Source organism: Melozone crissalis, unplaced genomic scaffold, assembly GCF_028551555.1.
Source record: "Melozone crissalis strain CALT ecotype California unplaced genomic scaffold, PUWL_Pcris_2 ptg000007l_1, whole genome shotgun sequence".
Taxonomy (NCBI): domain Eukaryota; kingdom Metazoa; phylum Chordata; class Aves; order Passeriformes; family Passerellidae; genus Melozone; species Melozone crissalis.
Genome location: NW_026535785.1, coordinates 4,843,879 through 4,863,997, shown reverse-complemented (window position 1 = coordinate 4,863,997; position 20,119 = coordinate 4,843,879). Strand labels below are relative to the sequence as shown.

At 40.8% G+C, this 20,119-nt stretch overlaps 1 protein-coding gene across 1 annotated transcript in view; it reads right to left on the bottom strand.

Annotated features, from left to right (window-relative positions):
• Positions 1-178: 178 nt before the first annotated feature.
• LOC128932729 (polycystic kidney disease protein 1-like 2) overlaps positions 179-20,119 on the bottom strand; it is a 35,923-nt gene continuing 15,982 nt past the window's right edge. Inside the window, 26 exon segments of the mRNA XM_054269412.1 lie at positions 179-304; positions 1,104-1,235; positions 2,410-2,511; positions 3,015-3,225; positions 3,956-4,116; positions 4,453-4,580; positions 5,458-5,591; positions 5,690-6,017; positions 6,842-7,027; positions 7,734-7,874; positions 8,565-8,655; positions 9,094-9,322; positions 10,053-10,281; positions 11,215-11,428; positions 11,938-12,164; positions 12,329-12,528; positions 13,035-13,181; positions 13,548-13,726; positions 13,918-14,019; positions 14,255-14,485; positions 14,891-15,084; positions 15,343-15,568; positions 16,217-16,351; positions 17,251-17,377; positions 18,185-18,309; positions 19,321-19,503. Of these exon segments, the coding sequence (XP_054125387.1) occupies positions 179-304; positions 1,104-1,235; positions 2,410-2,511; positions 3,015-3,225; positions 3,956-4,116; positions 4,453-4,580; positions 5,458-5,591; positions 5,690-6,017; positions 6,842-7,027; positions 7,734-7,874; positions 8,565-8,655; positions 9,094-9,322; positions 10,053-10,281; positions 11,215-11,428; positions 11,938-12,164; positions 12,329-12,528; positions 13,035-13,181; positions 13,548-13,726; positions 13,918-14,019; positions 14,255-14,485; positions 14,891-15,084; positions 15,343-15,568; positions 16,217-16,351; positions 17,251-17,377; positions 18,185-18,309; positions 19,321-19,503 (4,488 nt within the window).

Genomic DNA, 20,119 nt, shown 5'->3' with positions numbered 1-20,119 from the left:
ATATCCAGCACAAACCTTCCCTGACACAGCTCCAGCCTTTCCCTTGGGTAAACTCATTTTAATCAGAAGCTATAAAAACCTAAGCCGATAGCCTGACCTAACTCTAACCGCTGCAGCTGAAAGCAAACAAATAAGTAATTTGCCCACAAGCAAAGTGACTTTTCAAGGTGGTCTTCCTTCACTCGCTGAGAGGTTGCTCCAGTTGTTCGCCAGTGACCGGCTTCTCTTCTTTCTTGCATTTTATCCCAAAGAAACTGAAGAGTTTTGTTAGCATTAGATCAACAATCTCCTCTTCTTCTGAAGCCTGAAATGATAACAAATAAGTTACTCAGAGGTGCACACCCAAATTGGATTCAGTCTCTGCTGAAGCCAGGGCAAGTTGCAAGACAGAATCTCTACTTGAGGTGAAATAAGCCAACTTTCACCAGAGCACGAGTGACTGCCAAGCAAAACATTGTGCCAATATTTTTATCCAGACAGAAGCCCCAGATGAGTATGGACGCTTCAGAAATTTTGGCTGCCAAATTCCATGGAAATCTCTCTACAGGAGCCTGGAGTGCACATGCCAACTCCCATACTCATGGTATACACAATGAGACACCCACCATTTCAAGACGAAGTAAATGAGAAAAACTAAATATATATATTGTATTCTATCAACCATATCCTTTGTCTTCATCTCCCTTGACTTTATTTAAAACATAGAGGAGTTCTGGGCAGTACTGGAGTGTTAAGATGGATTTCACACCGCACTATCAATAGCTTGAATGGGTCAGGCACTCACAGTGAGTTTTAAAAGGAGCTGTAAAGCCTCATGCACTTCAGTAGCAATTTTGGCACTGATTTCATTACAGCCCAGCACAAACCTAAGAATTTTTTGATGGATGTAGTATGTTAACAGAAGGCTACAAATCAGATCTGAACAGGGACTCATCTGAACAGGAGTGGACAGTGTAAATCTGGAAAATCTGAAGTGTACTTTCTCAGCAAATGTTGCCTTGTTAAGAGTTGGACTGAATTTACATGGCTTTCATCCATGGTTGAATACCTGAGCAAGCACTGAACAAAAACTGTTAAAAGCAAGAGAGCTTAGATGAACAAACCTGGTAATGCTTCTGCTCCTCACTAAAAGCAACCAGAATCACTGAAATGAACAGATTCAGTACCACAAATGTCATAAAAATGATGCAGGATCCAATTAAGAAGGAGCCTAAAATTGGATTGTAGTCCAAGACCTGTATAATGCATAAGGTAAGACATTAAAAAACCAAACAAAAAAGCATACATACCTATCTTTATACATACATACAAGTTATATGTATGTATGTACAGTTAATACCCAATAAGAAGTCTATCACCTTGAAAATCCTGTCTAATCAATTATGACATATGTATTATACACATATATAAATTTTCTACTCTAGTATTGCCCTTTGTTGATATGATATAGTGCAAAGACAACAGACTATTTTATATGTATATGTGTGAATATGGGCAGTCTTTGGGGGTTTTTAAGTATTTGCATTTAATTGTAATGGTATGACAGTTTCACGTGAAAGTTGACAAGCCTGGAGATCTGTTTATCCACAGAACAGCTGAAGCTCCCTAATGTCTCAGCTTTCACAACAGGTGAAATCCCTGTATGCATGTCATTTATTTTACTGTGTGCTTTACAAGAAGCACACTCAGACTGTCACAGACACTTGTAAACCAAGGGTTATAAAAAATCAAAACACTCATTTTTGTATAAGCTACAACATAGGAATGTATTTTCATGATTAACATGAGTGGGATGTAGAGGTGAAAATGTGCCAAATGTGCCAAATTACTGATCTTCAAAGCCACCCATATCCCATTGGATCCATGGTCTAAAATCATCCACTAAGGAGGACTTCACAGTCAGAGATGTCCAAAAATTAATCCACAAAGAAACATCCAAATATTGAAATATTTGAAAGATCTTACTGAAAAAGTGGTATATAAAGAATAACAACAAAAAAATTAGCATAAAGTTCCCTTGTGGAAGGCCTTGCCTTTCTTGGGAAGATAGAAGGGGTGTTCAGAACAAACACAGGGCTTTCCTCACATTTCTATCTGTAGCTTTCTAAGGAAATTGCTCAAAACATTTTGTAATCAATTTGTAACAGCTCTAGTAGAAATTTGAGCAGGTTTCTTAATGAAAGGTTCATTATGAGCCTCCTTGTGGTCAAATTAGAAAATGAAAGAGGTTTCACTGGACGTCCTTGTCTTGCTCAGAAAGGGTGACTGCCTCAGGGAGCTGTGGAGCTTGCAAAATTAGATTGATGTTTAGCACTAATTGAAAGTCCTTCTATTTGCTGGGTCAATGCATATTTGATAGCTGAGATGCCAATTGTATGGCTGCAAACTTCTCCAAATTAGATGTGGTACCTCCTCATAGTTGAAGATTCCCAGCTGAAGACTGACCATGGTCTCTGCTGAATCAAGGAGGGTTTTGTAAGAGAAGAGCTTCCAGCCAAATATCAGGTTTGCCTGCAGAGGACAGAAATCATGTCTTGTGTCATGATCAGAGACCTTGCTGCAAAATGTGTTCAGCTTGAAGACCTTTTATCATGGATACCAGGATGTCTTATATCTGATCAGCTTGCCCCTAGATATGTAAAAATTATAGTTCCCACTTATAAACTAACCAAACAGAAAATGGCACTTTCTCAATGCTCTACAATTTAAACTTTATCCAGAAAATCATTTTCCAGTACTTTGTTCTTTATTGCATCTATTACACACAAAAAGTCCTTATTTTTCAGCTCAGTGTTTGATTTTTCACTAAATTTCAGTTGGCAAAGAACAGACAAGTGGATGTTTTAATTTCTCTTTCATACAGAATACTTGGGCTCCAAGCTGCTGAACTAAGATATAGACAGGCAGCTTTATTCCGTTTTACATGGCAAAGCTGTGTTGCTTTTGGCACTCAAAACCAGTTGATTTAACCTGACTACCTGGGAGCAGACAAGAGAAAGCACCATGGTACTCACAGCAATGGAATAGGCAAGGAACATGATTGCAATAACAGTGATGAACCCAGAGATATCACCCCATGCCCTCCTCAGTGTTGAAGTGATCATGTTCAGTTTAGGGTTGAGCCTCAGCAGATGCCACAGTTTCACTGTGGAGAGAAGCACCAGGAATGCAATCAGGTAGCCAAGAACTGCATCAGCTCTTGCTGTTTCACTGAAGCTTATGGAGCTGTTAGGGGAAAAAAGGAAAATACATAATTTACTGTGCACATAGAATCCTTTGAAGTGCATAAATGGGTATGCTGGAAAAGCCAGTCACCCTGTGCTGGGGTTTAGTAGAGACCTGATGAGTTCCTGTTTGAGTGTTCCCACTTGCACTTCCTGCTGTGTGCACACAAAACCTCAGTTGTGCATGGCTAAGATTTTTAAGGAGAGGAGGTCAAGGCTATAGCCCAAATCCTGCTCATTATTCTATGATTCTATAGAATAATGAGCACGATTTGGAGTGATTAGGAAACAGAATTTTTCTTGTTCCTGTTGTATAATCTCTTTCCTGTGTGACCATTTTTTAAAAGATGTTATAACTTTCTATTCTGTACTAAATGTTCCATTATTATCCTCTCACCAATGGCTTTTTACAACAAAGACCAAGGCAGATTATGTGCTTTCTGGGTGGATGTCCTGTAGCAAAAAGGCTTGTTGGCTCACAAGAGGGTGATGCAGACAGGAAGGGAACCTGGTGCTCAAGTCTGCTGGATTTTATCAGAGCAGTATCAGAAGAAAATCCTATTGCTGACACAAATCTAAGCCCTGACACACTTACAGGCTTCATGAATACACAGCTATCTAGGATAGCAATATTTAGCACAGAAAAAGTGCTGTCTGGGAAGAGGAAAAACAGATTTATTTCTGCATAAGTAGCAACAACAAAGGGTGCAGTAAATAGCATTAGTACTTACTCCTCCTTGTGTTCCTGGTAGTAGCTGATGTCCCTGGTCCCAAGGACCGTCCGTTTCACAAACACTGACAGAGCACTCCAGCTAATCAATATAATGGCCATCTCCAGGAGATTCCACTTGCTGTGGAAGTATCTCCATCTCAGACTCTTCAGCAGCTTTCCCTGGGAGGAGTTTTACTCTTTCAGTCTCATGACTCCACATCACACAATGCACCTCTGAAGATTAGGGCAATGCTCTCCACAATAAAGCAGACTGCTCTGCATTAATAAAACTACATCTTGCACTACTTTCTCATTATCTTTCTCAAAAACAGCATCCAAACCAAATAAAATGTTGCCTTCCTATTATTTAATACTGACACCGTACCTGATTCAATCTTCCATTGGTGTAGCAGCACCAGTGCTACTGAAATCAAGTACAGTCCTGAAGCTTTTGTAAGTGAAATCAACAGCAGGCACAAGGTCAAGCTCTCAGTCAGACTCTCCAGTGGGGCTCACCTGGGCTATCATGTAGTACACAATGAAGAGGAAATAAATGATTTCTGCTGCAACCACAAAGATGTGGAGGCTGTCGGTGTAGGGGTACAGCCGGACACTCTGCAGCTCTGCCCTTGTGAAGAAGGCCCCTAAAAAACAAACAGGGGTCACCTCAGGGCTCCTTCTGCCTCAATTCAAACAACTCAACAACCAGTGAGACTTCTGTACTTGCTTTCACATCAGTGTGAGGCTGAATTCAACCATCAAACTAAGACTTAGACTTGACTATGTGAGTAACCCTATAAGGGTTTGAAATTTTCCTCAAACAGGAATTTCAGAGAGTCAAGGGTCTTAGAGCGGCAGTGCTGTCTTGTGTGATAGCACAATGGTAATCCCAGGACTGAGTTTCGATTGGACTGCAAATGCAGAAATACAGCAGGAGGACTTGGAATTTTTTTAAAAAAACCTGAATCTCATTCTAAACACAAAATTAGCTCAGTTCAGGCATTTTCCAATACTTGGACACACCCTAAGGAGGCTGCTGCTCAGACTAAATGTTTTCCTATAGCCTCTAAACCAGAATCTGCTTTCACTCTTCTCTTTGTTGTATCCAGATAATGTATTACATGATTACACAGCTATACATTAGAAGTCATCAGGAACAAAAAACCCAGACCATTATTTGCATTTTTGTCCTAATATTGTATTGATTAGCTGAAGTGATTAGGAAACAGAGTTTTTCTTGTTCCTGTTGTATAAATTCTCAAGATCAAATTTCAGTGTCATGTTTTCTTCATCAGCAGCATCAGCAAACATAAGATATTCCATTATGGTCTATATTACTGTGATGCTGCATTTTTCCTAAATGGTTTAAAAAATTTGCATTGGTTCTCTCATGATTAGATTTATTAATACACTTGTGTTTCCTGAGGAAAGAACCAGGAAAACACTGATGGTGTGTAAATCTATCCTCTAGGTGCATTTCTTGCTGTCTTCAGAAATGTGTAACTTAGGAAAGGCTCTCACCTAAAGCATTGCTTTCAAACATCAGGCTTATAATGCAGAACAGGTTCACGTTGGCATTGTAGACTGTAAATTCAACAAACACTGCTCTTGTGAAGGTGTCAAGCCAGACATTGTTGAAAAGGTACTGGAGAATTCTGCCAAAAGAATGTGTAGCCAGTGATGTAACTCATACAAGAATGAGACAGTACCACATGGAGGATGCACTGATGATTTACAAGAACACCAGTGGTACCTGGAGGCATTTTTGGGGTCAGTTCCCAGGTGAATCACATATCCCCCTCCGCTGTAGACAGCAAATTTACCCCAGCTGGGGTGTCCTCTCAGTTTGGACTGACTCTGATAGTGCCATGCTGAGCTCAAGTCAGAGGAGTTATCAGGGCCTGAGGTATTCCAGTGCTCCCCATAAACTGATGTATCTTCTGTCTGCAGGGAGTAGGGAGCGTGGCATTCCTCAACCACGTGCTGGAGTCTGGGAGAAACAGGGCAGGTGTCTCCTTTCACTCTTGCTTGGCGAATCCGAGCGCTTCCCACCAGCTTGGAATTGCCATCTGTAATGAATCCTAAACAGGAGATGGAAAAGAGCAGCACTGGCAATATGACAAAATTAATAATATTTCTTCATTTCATTTATGAGTCACTGATGCATTAATATTTTCCCATATATTCTTTTCTCGGAAACACTGTAAGCAAAATAGTCATGAAAATGAAACCCTTACTTTGATTTGAACTGAGTTCTTAAATAATTTTCCCAATAACAGAGTTCTCTGTCACCCCCATCTGTATTTTATACACAGGGAAAGTGAGGCCTGGGGAGAAAAGTGACTTACCTCAAGTCCAGTAGAAGAGTAGCTTTATGCAGTGTTCATGTCCAAAGAACAACTCTGCTAATAAATTTCAATATTTACCCTTAAATGTGAGCTGGAAATGGGTCATATTTTACTGGATATGGCTGGATAGAAACATGCTGGTATTGCATAATTTGCCTTCACATTGCCACAAGTTGTGATGCAAACAACTCTCCTAAGGAAAGCTGTATGGTGCCACCTGTCTGCCATTCTTTTTTTAATTATGGAAACAAAGTTGTGTAAACTTTCTGATATATCTGAATATCTGGAGTAAGTAATATAAAATGTGAAAAAATTAACATTGCAGTGCAGTGCAGAACTTTTGGGTTATATTAAATATAAGGAAAATATCAGGGGATGTTTAACTCAGGGTCAAGCTGTGGGGTTTTGTTATCCACTGGTATTCATATTATAAGATTCCTTGCTAGCCTCATACACTCACAGTCCCTTTCTCCACTCAAATATGAAAGTTAGAGATAAGTATTAAAAATAAAGTTTCAGAATCTGTCAAGCTGAAGGGAAACAATGTGACTCTGCACCTTTATATGATCCATAAAGATTTCTGAGTAAAGTCGTGTTTGCCCACGTGAAAAAATCCTGGTAACTGTAGACATCATGGAATCCATCTGTAAAGCTGTCCTCAATGTGTTTGTTTAAATAGTAGGAATTGGGGTCTCTTTGCCCATAGGCAACCAGTAACAGCATCCATAAAAACCCCAGATAGGCTGGAAAAAACCAGAAAGAGACAACACATGTGAGCTCTGGTTAACAATGCTGTTCAAAATAGATTGCATGGATGAGTACTGCTGCCAGCAGCCATTAGGCCAAGGAGGAGCTTTGTACACTCTGAGTGACCAGCGCTAATGAAGGCACCCAAGCTGCTTCAGTGTGCTGCAGTTTGAGTGTTTCACATTTGGAATATGAGTAGCAGTCAAGAAAAGAAGTGGGAAGGCTGAATAGATGTAGTCATGGTAGCTCCAAATAAAATGACTAGTCTAACTTTGTTCCAAGTGAAGTTGAGGTAATTTTTTTTGCCTTGGATTTTAGAGGAAATAAAACAGGGGCATAAATCATTATCTGTAGATACTGTCTGCTTTTAGAAAGATGGCCTCCATCTGCTCTTTGGTTTCAGCTTCATTTAACTGTTAACCTCCTCCTTTTATCCTTTCTGCTTTTCTTTAATTTCTCATGTTTGTGATGTGTTTTTTAGCCATAAAATGAAGCCTTAGCCACACTTTTAGCTCCAGCTAACATTCCCACCTCCCTGCAGCTCCAGCTGCCAGGGAACAGCCTGTCTCTACATCACAATGGCTGGCAGAAAGCTGAAGATATGCCAAAACTTTGTCACCCTAGAGAACAATATTTTCACTGAAGTAAAATTACTGATGAGTATTACTGAATAAAACAAGATAATCTACATATGGGTAATACCCAGGATTTCTCTGATGAGGGCAAATGCTTTCTGCTCCTTCATGTGGCTGATTTTCATTTTCTCCACATCAGCAGCAGGAGGTGGCCGGTAAATGTTGCTCCCACTGTCCCTTCGGACCCCGAAGAGAGGGTGTGAATCACCTGTGAGGGACAGCAGTGAACCCTGGAATTAGTTAATTGATCATCCATGTCCTGCTTTTTGTTTGTTCCGACTTTCTAAGGAAGCATTTCTATCTAATGCTTTCCCTCAGGAATAGAGGATGTGATTTGAACAATTCCTATAGCAATTGTAAGGTAAACAGTGGGGAGGGAAGGAGCTCACAAAAACTGTGCTGGATTTAGGACCAGGTGTGGTCCAGGTGTCTCTCTAGGCTGAGCATCTCAGCAGGCAGTGTATTCACAGCCCGAGGCTGAGCAGGGAGGAAGCTGCAGATCAGATAACTTTGCTGTGCCCTGGGATTCCTGTCTGCTAGTGAAGGCTTTATTGAGAGATGATTATGACTGCAGAAGCCACTGCTCAGTTTAGGAAATAATACAAATAATTGTGGCTGTGGAAAAGTATGTAACCTGAGAGCCTCCATATAGGGCTTAAGGGATGTGGGAAATTTCCCTGTGAGAGGTTTTAGTTATGTTTGTCAGATACAGACCTACCAGTCTACATGAAGGGGGAATTTTTTACTGTTCACTTATTTATTTTAACTAAGTTGTGGAATAGTTACAGGTTTTGTTGCAAGCAGTTGAGCTTAGTCACAGAATCATTCATAAAGCACTCCAAAAGCTTGGAGAATTCTGCACTTTCTTTTAGTAATTGTTAACTTTGCAGACAGTTACCTGGTAAAGGTCCATCAATAGCTGTGTTTTCTTCATCCTCATGTTCCACCTTCTTCAGAACCAGAGCAAAAAAAGCAGCAAATCCCAGGACCTGGAAGGAATCAGCTATAGACTCACCATATCCCATTTCATATAAAGAAGCTCAGGCTTTGACCTGGATCCCTTTGGATCCAGGCACTGCAGGAAAGCAGCTGTGCTTGGGTTTGTTGAACCCATGCAGCTGAAGCCCATAAACAAGAGAGCAGTGCACAGTGCTGGGGCTTGCCCTGCTAAACTGATTCTGTGACACATCCTCACTAGTCAGAAACCTCATTAAACCCTGGCAAAGCAAGGAAGATGAAACTAATGGAGTTAATGTCAGCAAAACCCATCAGAACTCTAAACCACCTGCCTGCTCTTGTTTGAAGGGCAAAGAATTCTCATTTTATATCTTAAATCCTGCAGCTCTTTAGAACATTTTACATTGTCTCCCTGCAATGGCAGCAGGTGAGTTCATCTTGACTGGTGATTGTATTTCTGAGGCTCTCACCTTCAAGGGCTGTGTGATGAAAAGACTTTCCAAGAAGGAGATGACCATGGAGATGAGCCACTTGATGGAGTTCTCCTTGCCGTAGTGGAGTCCATAGAGCATGGTGAAGAACCCAGACACACCGCTGGTGGCTGCCACAAGGAACCAAGCAATGAACACAAACCACCAGGGCAGACCTCTGGGAGAACTTTTCTTGTCATCACTGGACAAATTCGGAGTATGGGACCACCTTGAGAGTGAGTGAGAAGAGAAAATTCAGTCTGTGATGGAACAGGAACCAAAATCAGGCCATCAGGTTCACTGGGAACAGGCAACATCTTATGATATAAAATCAAAATATTCTTTTAATTAATGCAGTTATATAGGATATATGGATACCAAAAAGTACAGTGAGAAAAAAAAAATGAAGAAGTGTGCAGAGAATAAATGTGATGGGTTTCTTTACTCCTCAGTTCATGCATAACTGAATATCCAGTAGAATTACTGACAAAGCTGTGAGTGCATTAAAGCTGCTAAATGCATCTCTTGTGATCACCATAATGGCCAAGTGACGTAATTAGTGCAATTGTTTCAATACTTCCAACTTAATTATCAGATTTCACAGAACTATTTTTGTCTGCTTATTAACTTTTCTTTATCCATACATTTTAAAAGGCTTCTGTGACTTTGGAGCTGGGTGATTTTCCTAGCCCTTTACTATCACATGGCATTTATTGTAACTTTCCACTTTGGAGGCAAAAATGACAAACAGCAATGATCTGTCATTATTGCCTTTGTGTGCAGTTCACAGTGCATGGAAATTTCTCTGTAGCTCCTGCAGTGGTATAATAGTAAGACTTATTTTTATAGATATAATAATAGTTATCTAGCACATGTTAAGCAGTAATTATTTGGGCTCTGTCATCCTGTCCAATTTTGAATTCATGACCTGAATTCACTTATACTGAGAACTGGGTTACCCCTCACTGATGGATGCTGATGAGCAGATTTGCTTCTCCAGGAGGTTCTTCATATGCTGAACCTGACAAACAGCTTGTGTGTAACTCTGAGGCATCTGAAATTTATGGGGCCCCAGTAATTCCAGCTCCATCTCTACATGCTGGAGTTGCATGTACAAGCAGCGATGGTAACCACTGTATTTCAGCTGGTCGCAAATTCTCCTCTCTGGAGTTGGACTTCTTGTTTTTTCTGCAGACAAAGAATAAATATATTAAATTCATTTATTTATTGAGAAAATAAATAGATTAAAACACTGTTCAAAGGGTGGTTTCTCTGGAGCTAAAGATCATGAATGTGATGAAGTGAAGACCAACATATGAAAGGACATGTAAATGCAGCTTTAGTACTACAGTTTAATGATGTTCTGCTGGAATGGCCTGCAACTTTTTCCAGAAGGCAACTGAGTTGAACAGCAGTCCTAAAATCTTAATCCAGGTCAGATCAGATCAACTCTTAATTTGTTCATGGTTTACCTGTGCAATTAGTAGCTTGGAAGATTCCCTGGAAAAGCTAAATGTGAGTCTTAATGAAATCAGTGAGATTGTTTACTCATACATTCCTGTTTAATTGAGAGTCAGACTGAAAGGAGCAACAGCACAAGGCCAAGAAGAAAAAAAACCTGACAGGTCAAAGATATTTGTGAGTCAAACTGATATTTGTGAGTCTTTTCATTTGTAGATGCTGATCCAGCTCCCAAGCCATAGCAAACATTTGATTCTACAACATAAGAAACAGAGATTTCACAGTTGTCTTTACTGAGTTGGGTGCTCAGTGGTGCAGTGAAAGAACAAGAGGCAATGGGCACATCTTAAAACATGGGAAATTTCTGAACATAAGAAAAAACAGATATTGGGCACTGGATGGAGTATGTTGCTCCAGTTGAGAATTTGTGGAGTCTTCATCCTTGGGGACGTTCAGCATCTGACAGATTTGATCTTGGGGAATCCTGCTTCCACTGACCCTGCTCTGAGCAGCCTGGTGGGATCCAGAGATCCCTTCTAACCTCAGCTGTTCTGTGATTCTGTAGTTGCCTTTGAGTCAGAATGTAAGAAGAGCTTGGGTCATCACATCCAGTGCTATCATCATTTTCATTGCAAGGGTATTTCACAGTGTGTTATTTACCTTGGATATCCATAGCACCCAGTGTGACAATTATAGGGCCATCCTTCTTGCTCTCATCACAAAACCCTTGCCCAGCTCTGTTCTGCTGACAGATGACATCCTCAACCAATGACAGGAGTGTGTTGATGTTAGCTGATTTTTCAAGGTCTGGTGCTGAGGTGAGAGATGGAGTCTTCAGGGCTTTAAAGAGTGAGCTGGCAATTCTTCTTATGTCCTAGGAAAGACAGCAGCAGCACAGCAGTGACTCTGGCTGCAGTGGCTTAAGCTGATGTGATCTGACAGTACCACTGGCTGGGAGCCGCACCAACTGCTGAAATCTCCAGAATGGATAAGAGTAGCACATCCTACAGAGCTGGATGTGACAGGCAGATTTCAGTGAGTTCAGCAAGGCAGCTTTTGTGGTTCAGAAGGGCAGTGTGCCTGCCTGAGGGCCGAAGCTGAGAAGATGTGGTCCACGATACCTTCTATCTTCACTGTGTTGCCTAGTGTTTGTTTTAACTCCTGAACACAGTGATTTGGGCACACACAATAACTGTGCAAGGGCTGGCATGTACAGAGGCAGACCTTAATGAAGGATTGCATTTAGGTGGGCACTTTACACCAGTGGTGATTGGGTTTTCCCTTCAGACAGGCTGAAGAGCATCAGAACAGGGAAATTTGTGGAGCTGGGGAAGCCGGTGGTGTGTGGCAGCAGAGGGCAGTGCAGGACTCACTGGGACTTGCCTTTGTCACAGCCTCCGGAGTGAGAGAGGCAGCCTGGGTGGCCCCTGGGGTGGGAGGCAGGCTTGGGGACACTCGGCCATTCTTTCCCAGCTTCTTCTCTCTGCCCTGCTGGGCTGGCCGGGGTCGTATGTTCCTGAAGATCTGCACAATGAGCAGGTTGATGGGGAACATGAGGAGGGAGCTCTCAAAGCCAATCATCACTTCCTGCCATGTGAATTCGATCTTACCTGTCAAGGTCAAACAGAGCAGAGAAGGAAAAATAACTTCAGGCAAAATAAACCATCAAGTCTCTTTCTTGTGGAAAAAAAAAACAACAACATTTAATCAACTCTTGCTTCCAGATTCTGCTGTCTCTCTATTTGCCTGCCCAAGCAATGGTGAGCATTGTTACCCAGATCCATTTTCTGCTCAGCAGGATCCTTTGGCACCCCCCAGAACATGATGCTGGTGAGCATGGTGCAGAGGAGCAGCGAGAAGCAGCAGGACACGCGCTGGGCGCGCGTGAAGGAGCTCCGAGGGGAGCGGCTGAACACCGAGTACCAGATGTGCCCATCCTGGAAACCCTTGGAGGTCTTCATGAAAAACAGATTGCTGGCAAGGAGAAGAGGGAAATCAGATAGATATGTAGAAAGGAGAGGGAAGAACAAAGCCCTAGTTTGGGGTTCCAAGCTGTTTATGCTTCTAGGCACTATCAGCAGAAGTAATAACTAGGAGAAATGATCAAATATCATGGCTTGATTTGCATGGAATGGTCACAGCTACTTATGTCCTTTTCTTTTGGACACAGCATAGGGGGAAAGCAAATAGTTCCTATTTAAATTGTTAAGAAAATTACAATTAAGAGAAGATGTTAGGGTTTCTGTGGGTTTGTCAGGCTATCCTTCTTTAGCACAAATATTTTCAGTATGGTACTACTGTTAGGGTAATGATTTATGTAATCATCCTCCCTCTCACCCTTATTCAGAGCCCTTTAAGGACAGTGGAAAGACCTTCCTTGTTTTCATTTTTTTCTAGGGCTTTGGTCTGTTTTTTTCATGCTTGTTTTTCAAGACTGACTTCTATCAAGAGAAAAAAAAAATCCACTAAATAGGAGGTACCTGAACTGCTTCATGTCCTGTTCTGTTGCTACTGGGAACACTTTATCTAGGACACATTCTCCAATATCAATGGCTAGCCAAGAGTTGCAGAGGAAGTACCATTTCTGATCCCATGCCAGGTCATGGACTAATACTCGGTTCACATACCTGTTGGAAAAACACACAGGGCACAGTCACATACCACTGAGTGTGTGACATCCAGAGCTCAACAACACTGTGGAGGACAAACTCTGGCCTTCAGCTACTTGGGGAGACAAACTCTGGCCTTCAGCAACCAAACTGTAATGCACAGGACATATCCCATCCTGTACTGGATGTGGGATATGGGAAACACTCCTGGTCCTGCACTTTAGGCTATGATTTGATCTATTTAGCTGCAAAAAGTAGAATCTAGCACCTCTTTCTAGAACTGCAGAAAGGAAAACTTTCAAATGTTAGAAAGGGAAAGCTGTTGTCATTATAAGAAGGTTTTAGTGCATTTTTACTTCCCAGCATCTCCAGATCTCCACTTACCAGGATGGATTGTGCCCTGAATTATCATGCCACAATCTAATACTCTGCAGTTCCCCAAGAGGAAAGAAGGTACAGAGGAGGAAAACATCCACTCCTCCACGTTCAAAGACTGGTGTATCAGGGTCATTTAGATGATGGGGCTCACTCTCTCCATCTAGTCCATAGAGGGTGAGAGTCACCTGGAAAATAAAAAGGCAAAATGAAGATTTGCACATCTCCATCCTAACTGTGATTATTTCTCCTTTCATCAAACCTCAGGGCTTTCTGGCTCAGACAGTGCATTTGAGCTGTCCTGTTCAATAGCTTCAGGTGCTCTATTATTCACCCAGCTCTCAAAGCAAATAAACTCCTCCCACACAGTTACTGATACCTTGGAGGTTGTGGCTGCACCACGGCGGTGTCCTGTGAAAACTGTCACAAGGTAACGGTACTGAGCAAAGGGGTCATTGTCTGCCAGGACTGTGACTTTCACCTGCAGAGCCACACAACATGGGCACTGTGTTAGCTGAACTGTAAGTACAGATTCCTGAAGGCTGTGAGTAGGAATTTGTGATCTTGTGAACAATGATTACTTACCAGTAAATAGAGAGTTACAGGGAAAGGAGTAGGAAAGGAGTAGTTGTTTTCCTATTGAAAGAGGCTAGGCATGGTGGGAATTGAATACATGGTGGGCCTGAATACATGGACTTTATTAGCTGGAGACTTACTTTGGCATCATCCTGGATGTCTTTCCTTCGAGCCCAAATAACTACAAGCACATATATCAGAAAGATGCATCCTACAGTTGTCACCACCACAGGATTGTCCACGAATGTACCAAACAGCTGTGCTGTTTTGCTGACATCTATGGCATTGGGTATGACAAAGAAGGAGCTCCCAAAGAAGGTCAGATGGTTGCAGAGGCACTGTGTGCTGCTAGGGTTTGTTTTAGGTCCTACCTGAAACCCAGAAAAGATTTCTGATAAAGCATCTGCCTTCAGTATTAGATGACTTACCAAGCAAATGAAAAGACAGTGCTGAGATTGGTACGTTAGTGTAGAGAGCTGCTGCACACCAGGTTGTTCAAGTTCCAATAAAGAATGTTAATTCTAACACCTAACCAGTAATGGGCATTACAATATATTATGGCCTTATCAGAATGGTTCAATTTCTTCTCATATAGAAGTTCATCCCAAGAAATGGGAATGTTGTTCAAAGGTTAGTTCAATATGACTAAACTTCTTGAGTTTATTAAAACATCTCAGAATGATCATATTTCATGGTGTCAGTTACTACAGATGGTGGTTATGAGAGCTGCCTTTGAAGTGTGTAACAGACACATTGTTTTGTTTTGCTCTACTTACATGACATCCATAGCTGTTCCAGCCTCCCTGGTGCTCGTCCCAAAACACACAGTGGGATGCAAAGCAAGTGGCATTTATGGTTAGCCCACTGTAGGCTGCTGAATCCATTTCCATATCTTGTGAAACCATGAAATAGTAGGTTCCCTCTCCAAAAATGAGTTCTTCTGGGCTGAGAACCCAGCTGTTTATCTCACCTTGAACATAAATATTTTAGTTTCAATGTATATATAAAAAGGCTAATTCAGAAGCATGCATGTAATAAATGAAGCAAAGAAACAGGTGTGAAATCATTCTTAGCAACTCATTGATCAAATCAATCTTTCCTCCTGTTAATGAACACTTTATTCAAGAGATTGGAACTTTGAAGCATGTGGTTTCTTTCCAGCTAGACACCTGACCTCATGGTCAAGACTCATTCTGCAAGTTCATGAGTCACTAACCACTTCTCTTACCTCCAGAAGTTTTCTTACAGAACAGATGATTTTTCATATCATAGTTGGTTTCATTTGGGTGATAACCATACCCCAAGTAAAGTATTAGTGGAATGTCGTGTTCAGATTCCAGGTGGATCACTATAGATGTGTTTTCTGAGGTAACATTGACTTGAAAAGTGCTATAATTGCCCAGATTCAACAGAATCTTATCTTCCTGAGTTGCTGAATGCCTTGGTAACATGATCTGTTTTTAAACAAAAAGACATAGGTTTAAATACAGAAAAGCATTTTTCTTCTTAGCATGCAGCCCACATGCTAGATTATCTTTTTTCATAACATCAGGAAATCATGGCCAGCAAAAGTACCACTTTCAAAGTAATTTTCTTTTTAATGTCAACTAACCTCTGAAAAATTAATTTGAAATCTGTGTAGACTCATCACAAAGCCTAGGGTTAGGGCTAGGGTTAGTGCATTTCTGAACTGAGAACTGTGATTATGACTGAGACATTGGCTGCATAAAGTGCATGTATGAATGATTTAGATGTCAGTTTATACATGGGCTAGGAAGCCAAAGAGTAGTTCAATAAATACAGTTGCTGGTTGGTGAAATCAGACTTCTCCTTTGGGTGACTGTAATCTGGAATCTATTTCCACAACCATTAGCATTCTTACATTCATTTAAAGGAAGAATAAAATGCCTCCTTTTCAAGAAAAGACAGAAATATTTGGGTTTTTTTTTCACCACAACTACAGACAGCATCAGCCCATTATCTAATGTAATGAACACCACCAGCATCTGTGTTCACCTCACAAATGATAACACAAATGACAGTTTGGTAATGGAGAGAAGAAAAAATGGGAAAAGGTGAGAGTTAGGAAATAGTGGATTTACCTCAATGTTCTCTTTGAGGTTGCTGACAGGTATGACCAAACCATCCAGACCAGTTAGACTTAGACCTCCCACCGTTCCACTGATGTCAAAACTGCTGTCACTGGAGAAAAAGGGATTCATGGCAAAGCTCACCATCTGTTGGAGACATGAACAATCAGACAACTGAGCTATTGTCAATATTTCATTTTATTCACACCCTGAATTGCTGAATAGTGAAAGAATGAGCTCAGACCCAAATAGAAGTAAACTTACATTAAGTCTGCATCTAGATTTTAATAAGACTCTACCTTATCTCTAAGGTGGGTCTATAAACCTTGAAAGTGATTTTCATTCTGGAATGTATACAATCTTTATGGTTTCCATACAGTGTGACACCTTTTTGGCAGAGTAGGAAAAGGTGCAATGAAAAAAAAAATGTTTGCAGTGTTTGAAGGGATTTTAGGGGTCTCCTGAGAGGGTCAAGCCAACCAGAGAGATCTTCAGAATATTTATTATGGAAATATGACAATTACATGCCATCTATTGTTTTGAGAGAAAGAACACCATGTCCTATTTCAGATGGGGGATGTGCCACCATCAGCACATTTGTCTCTTGCAGGATCTGAGTCCCCACTCAGGTGTTTCCTGCTGGGATGAAAGAAGGCTGCTGTGGCTTAGTTTGAATGTGATATGGACTCTGAGCTGTTGCATCCTCCTCAGAGCATAAGATGTAAACAAACAGCAAACAGATGTGGAGGTTTTGATTCATTCCATTGCCTGCTCCTGCCATGAATGTGTGAATCAAAGTGTATGTAAGGGGCTGATGGGATGGGGAATTTAAGAATTCACTTGTCCTTAACTTGCTCAACCAATCTCATGCAATTAAGATAAATTAAGGCTTCTTTGACCAATAATTTCAAATCATTTTCTTGGCATGACAGGAGTAATGACACGTGCTCATGTGTTCATTGTGAAAGGATAAACAATTCTAAAACCATTAGATGAGGAATGTAAGCTGCATATCAAATAGAGTTAGATAAAAGCTGTTTACTTGCCCTTATATCCACTGTTTCACCATCAACTCCTGAAATATTGAGAGAGGAAGCAGGTGGGAGAGTAAAGCTGGCAGAGCTGGAATTGGAGATGTTAATGGATGTGCTATCCATGTTTTCTGTTTGCAATCTGTCCAGTTAGGGTTGGGCATAAGCAAAGCAGAATAAAAGAGAAAGAAAATAATAAAAGGAAAAATAACCACCAGAAAAAAACCCAAACATCCATAGCATGGACTTCATATCTACAGAGAAATCTTTCTCTCTTCAAGAATATAATTTAGTTGCAAAACTATTTCTAAGTCTGCCAGTAAATGCTTTGTACATGAATCTGTCCCTGATGCAGTACTCCACGTAATGCTACCAGAGAATCATCAAAAAAGGGCTGGAATTGGCACATCTGGAGAGGAAGTTTTACCAAGGTGTACTTGTTTGAAAGCCTTGGTTTCTGTGTGAACATGCTCTTGATTTGAATGCACAGTTTGATGTGGATGAAAACCAGGCTCTTGGGGAACAATTTAGGGATGATTATAGGGAATGGAAAATGCTTGTCAGGCTCCTCAGGATTTTATTTGCTTCTGCCAAGCTGCTTACAGCTCCATATAACATGTCATTATTGGCAACTTGGAAAAGAAAAGAAACCCTTAGCTGGTATGACATGAGTTTTCTACATCATTTCAAAAGTAAGTAACTACTGCCTCATTCAGGAAATTGTAACAAATTCTCTGCTGGTTAAAGAACACACAGCATGGGAGTTTCTGAGGTGATGCTCCTGGAGTCCAAACTGTTCTTACTATCAGTCACTAACAACAGACTTGATGCACCATTGAAATTGTCATTACACTACAGTATTTATTAGTTCCAAACATTGTGTTTAAGCACAATGGAATTAACATTTGTAGCTCTCAGAAGCTTCACTGAGGGACACTGCAGCTTTTACCTGTGCATGTACATTGTGGCAGAGGGAGAGGTGAGCACTGTTGGCTCATCACCTGGTGCCTTCCCAAACAGAAGGGCACTCTGGAGATTTTCAACTGTACTCAGGAGCTGCTGTGACACTGAACTCTGGAAAAGAATTGGAGGAGGAAATTTACAACAAAGGTACTCAGGATTATCAAGCTGCACATTATTTGTCATTGCTTCCATTTAATTTTGGTGTTTTACTAAGCTGACAAATGTGGTGATAAGCTTCCTAATCTCAGGGAAAGTTATTCTATTGCAATTCAGTTTTTGTAATTCTCATTGTGGCAAATAATGCCTTATACATTTTTACTTCTATATTGTTATAACTTCTATATATTGAAATTATAAGCATGACATCAATCAATATATTCATGTACTTCTGTGTATTAATGCCCTTAGCTTCACGTGTTAGTGTTTTGTTACTTGGAAAAGCAAGACCTAATTACATATCAATTGTGTAGTATTAGTGGGTTATTGTTGGAAAACTTGCCCAACAAGTTTTTAAATAATATTTTGATAATCTTTTCTCTCAGAATGATTTCATCCCTACTCCCTTGCAATGATGAAATTAAAGTATGTTTAGCCCAGGACACTCACAGAGTTAGCTGTGACAATTCACATACAGATAGGAAAGGGCAGGACAAAATAGATATGTTGTGTCTTTCTGAACAGATAATCAGAGCTTTCTGCAAAAGTGTCAGCAGCAACCAGAGCTGCTTCAAGCTGTGAAGTAGTGGTGGCAATCATGAATATTTAATACCTGTGGCTTCCTTGAATTATGGGGCAAAAGGAGGGGATAGAAGCAAATTTGAAAAAAATCTCAACGTGCTTGTCATCAATTAGGGGTCAGAGCTGATGCTGTGTTCCCTGTCCTGTTCAGCTTTTAATGTAACAAGTCTTGAGAGGCCTCTATCATCTTCATTAACAGCTATCCAATCTAACATGTCTAACTGGGGAGAAGTTTCCTCTGATATTCAAGTCTGTTGTGGTGTCACAATGAACCTTTCCCAGTGGCAATTTAAAAATACAAGAGACAGCAGAGATTTTAAAACCTCCTAAAGCAAACAAATATTCACACACAGTACAGTACAAACTGGACCAAATCTAAATTACCTGCTTTGCCTCTGGCACTGAAGTGTTCCCAGCTCTGATTTCTACAGAAGCTTTAAGAACACTGCTCACTGCATTAAACAAATAGTTGGCTGCTTCCTTTAACTCCTGGCCATCTCTGCTGTGCTCTGTGTTTACAGTGAGCAAGGAGGCACTGACATGTTTCAGAGTGTTGCTGGCTTCCACCTGCAGGAGAAACACAGGAGCAGTTTATATGTGCTGGCACTAAAAATGACAGAAGTGACATTTGTGTCTTTTACTGAATATTGCAACATCAGTAATCTTTTGGGACTATTAGTGGGTAATGCCATTTTTACTATAATTATTTGTGCTGGGGCAATACTTCAAATGCTAATAAAGATGATATACTAGGTGGTACACCAAAATGGAGTACAGGCATGAAAAATGCAGCCTGCTTCTACAGATGTAATCCATAAAAAGATGAAAAAATCTGAAAGAAGCTTGTCTGTCAAACCCTAGGCAAGGATAGCTTTTAGATGTACAGCAAAGTACTAAATTAAGTTATAAGTTTCTATCTTAGTGCCAAGTGCTAAGTGCCAAAGGAGAATGAGTTTTACAATTTTTATTTTGTGCCTGGATGCAGCTTTGGGACTGGGAAAGCATTGGCCAGATTTTAGCCCAGGATAGTGAAGGAGCCAGGCAAATTCACTGCAGGCTTGGACACATCCACCCCCACAGCAGTGAATGCTGAGCAGCCTTTCTGGAGGATGAGGGCTGGATCTGAGCTGTGTTCTGGTCTTGCCAAAGTTAACCACATCCTGCTGAAATGCTCCAAGCCATT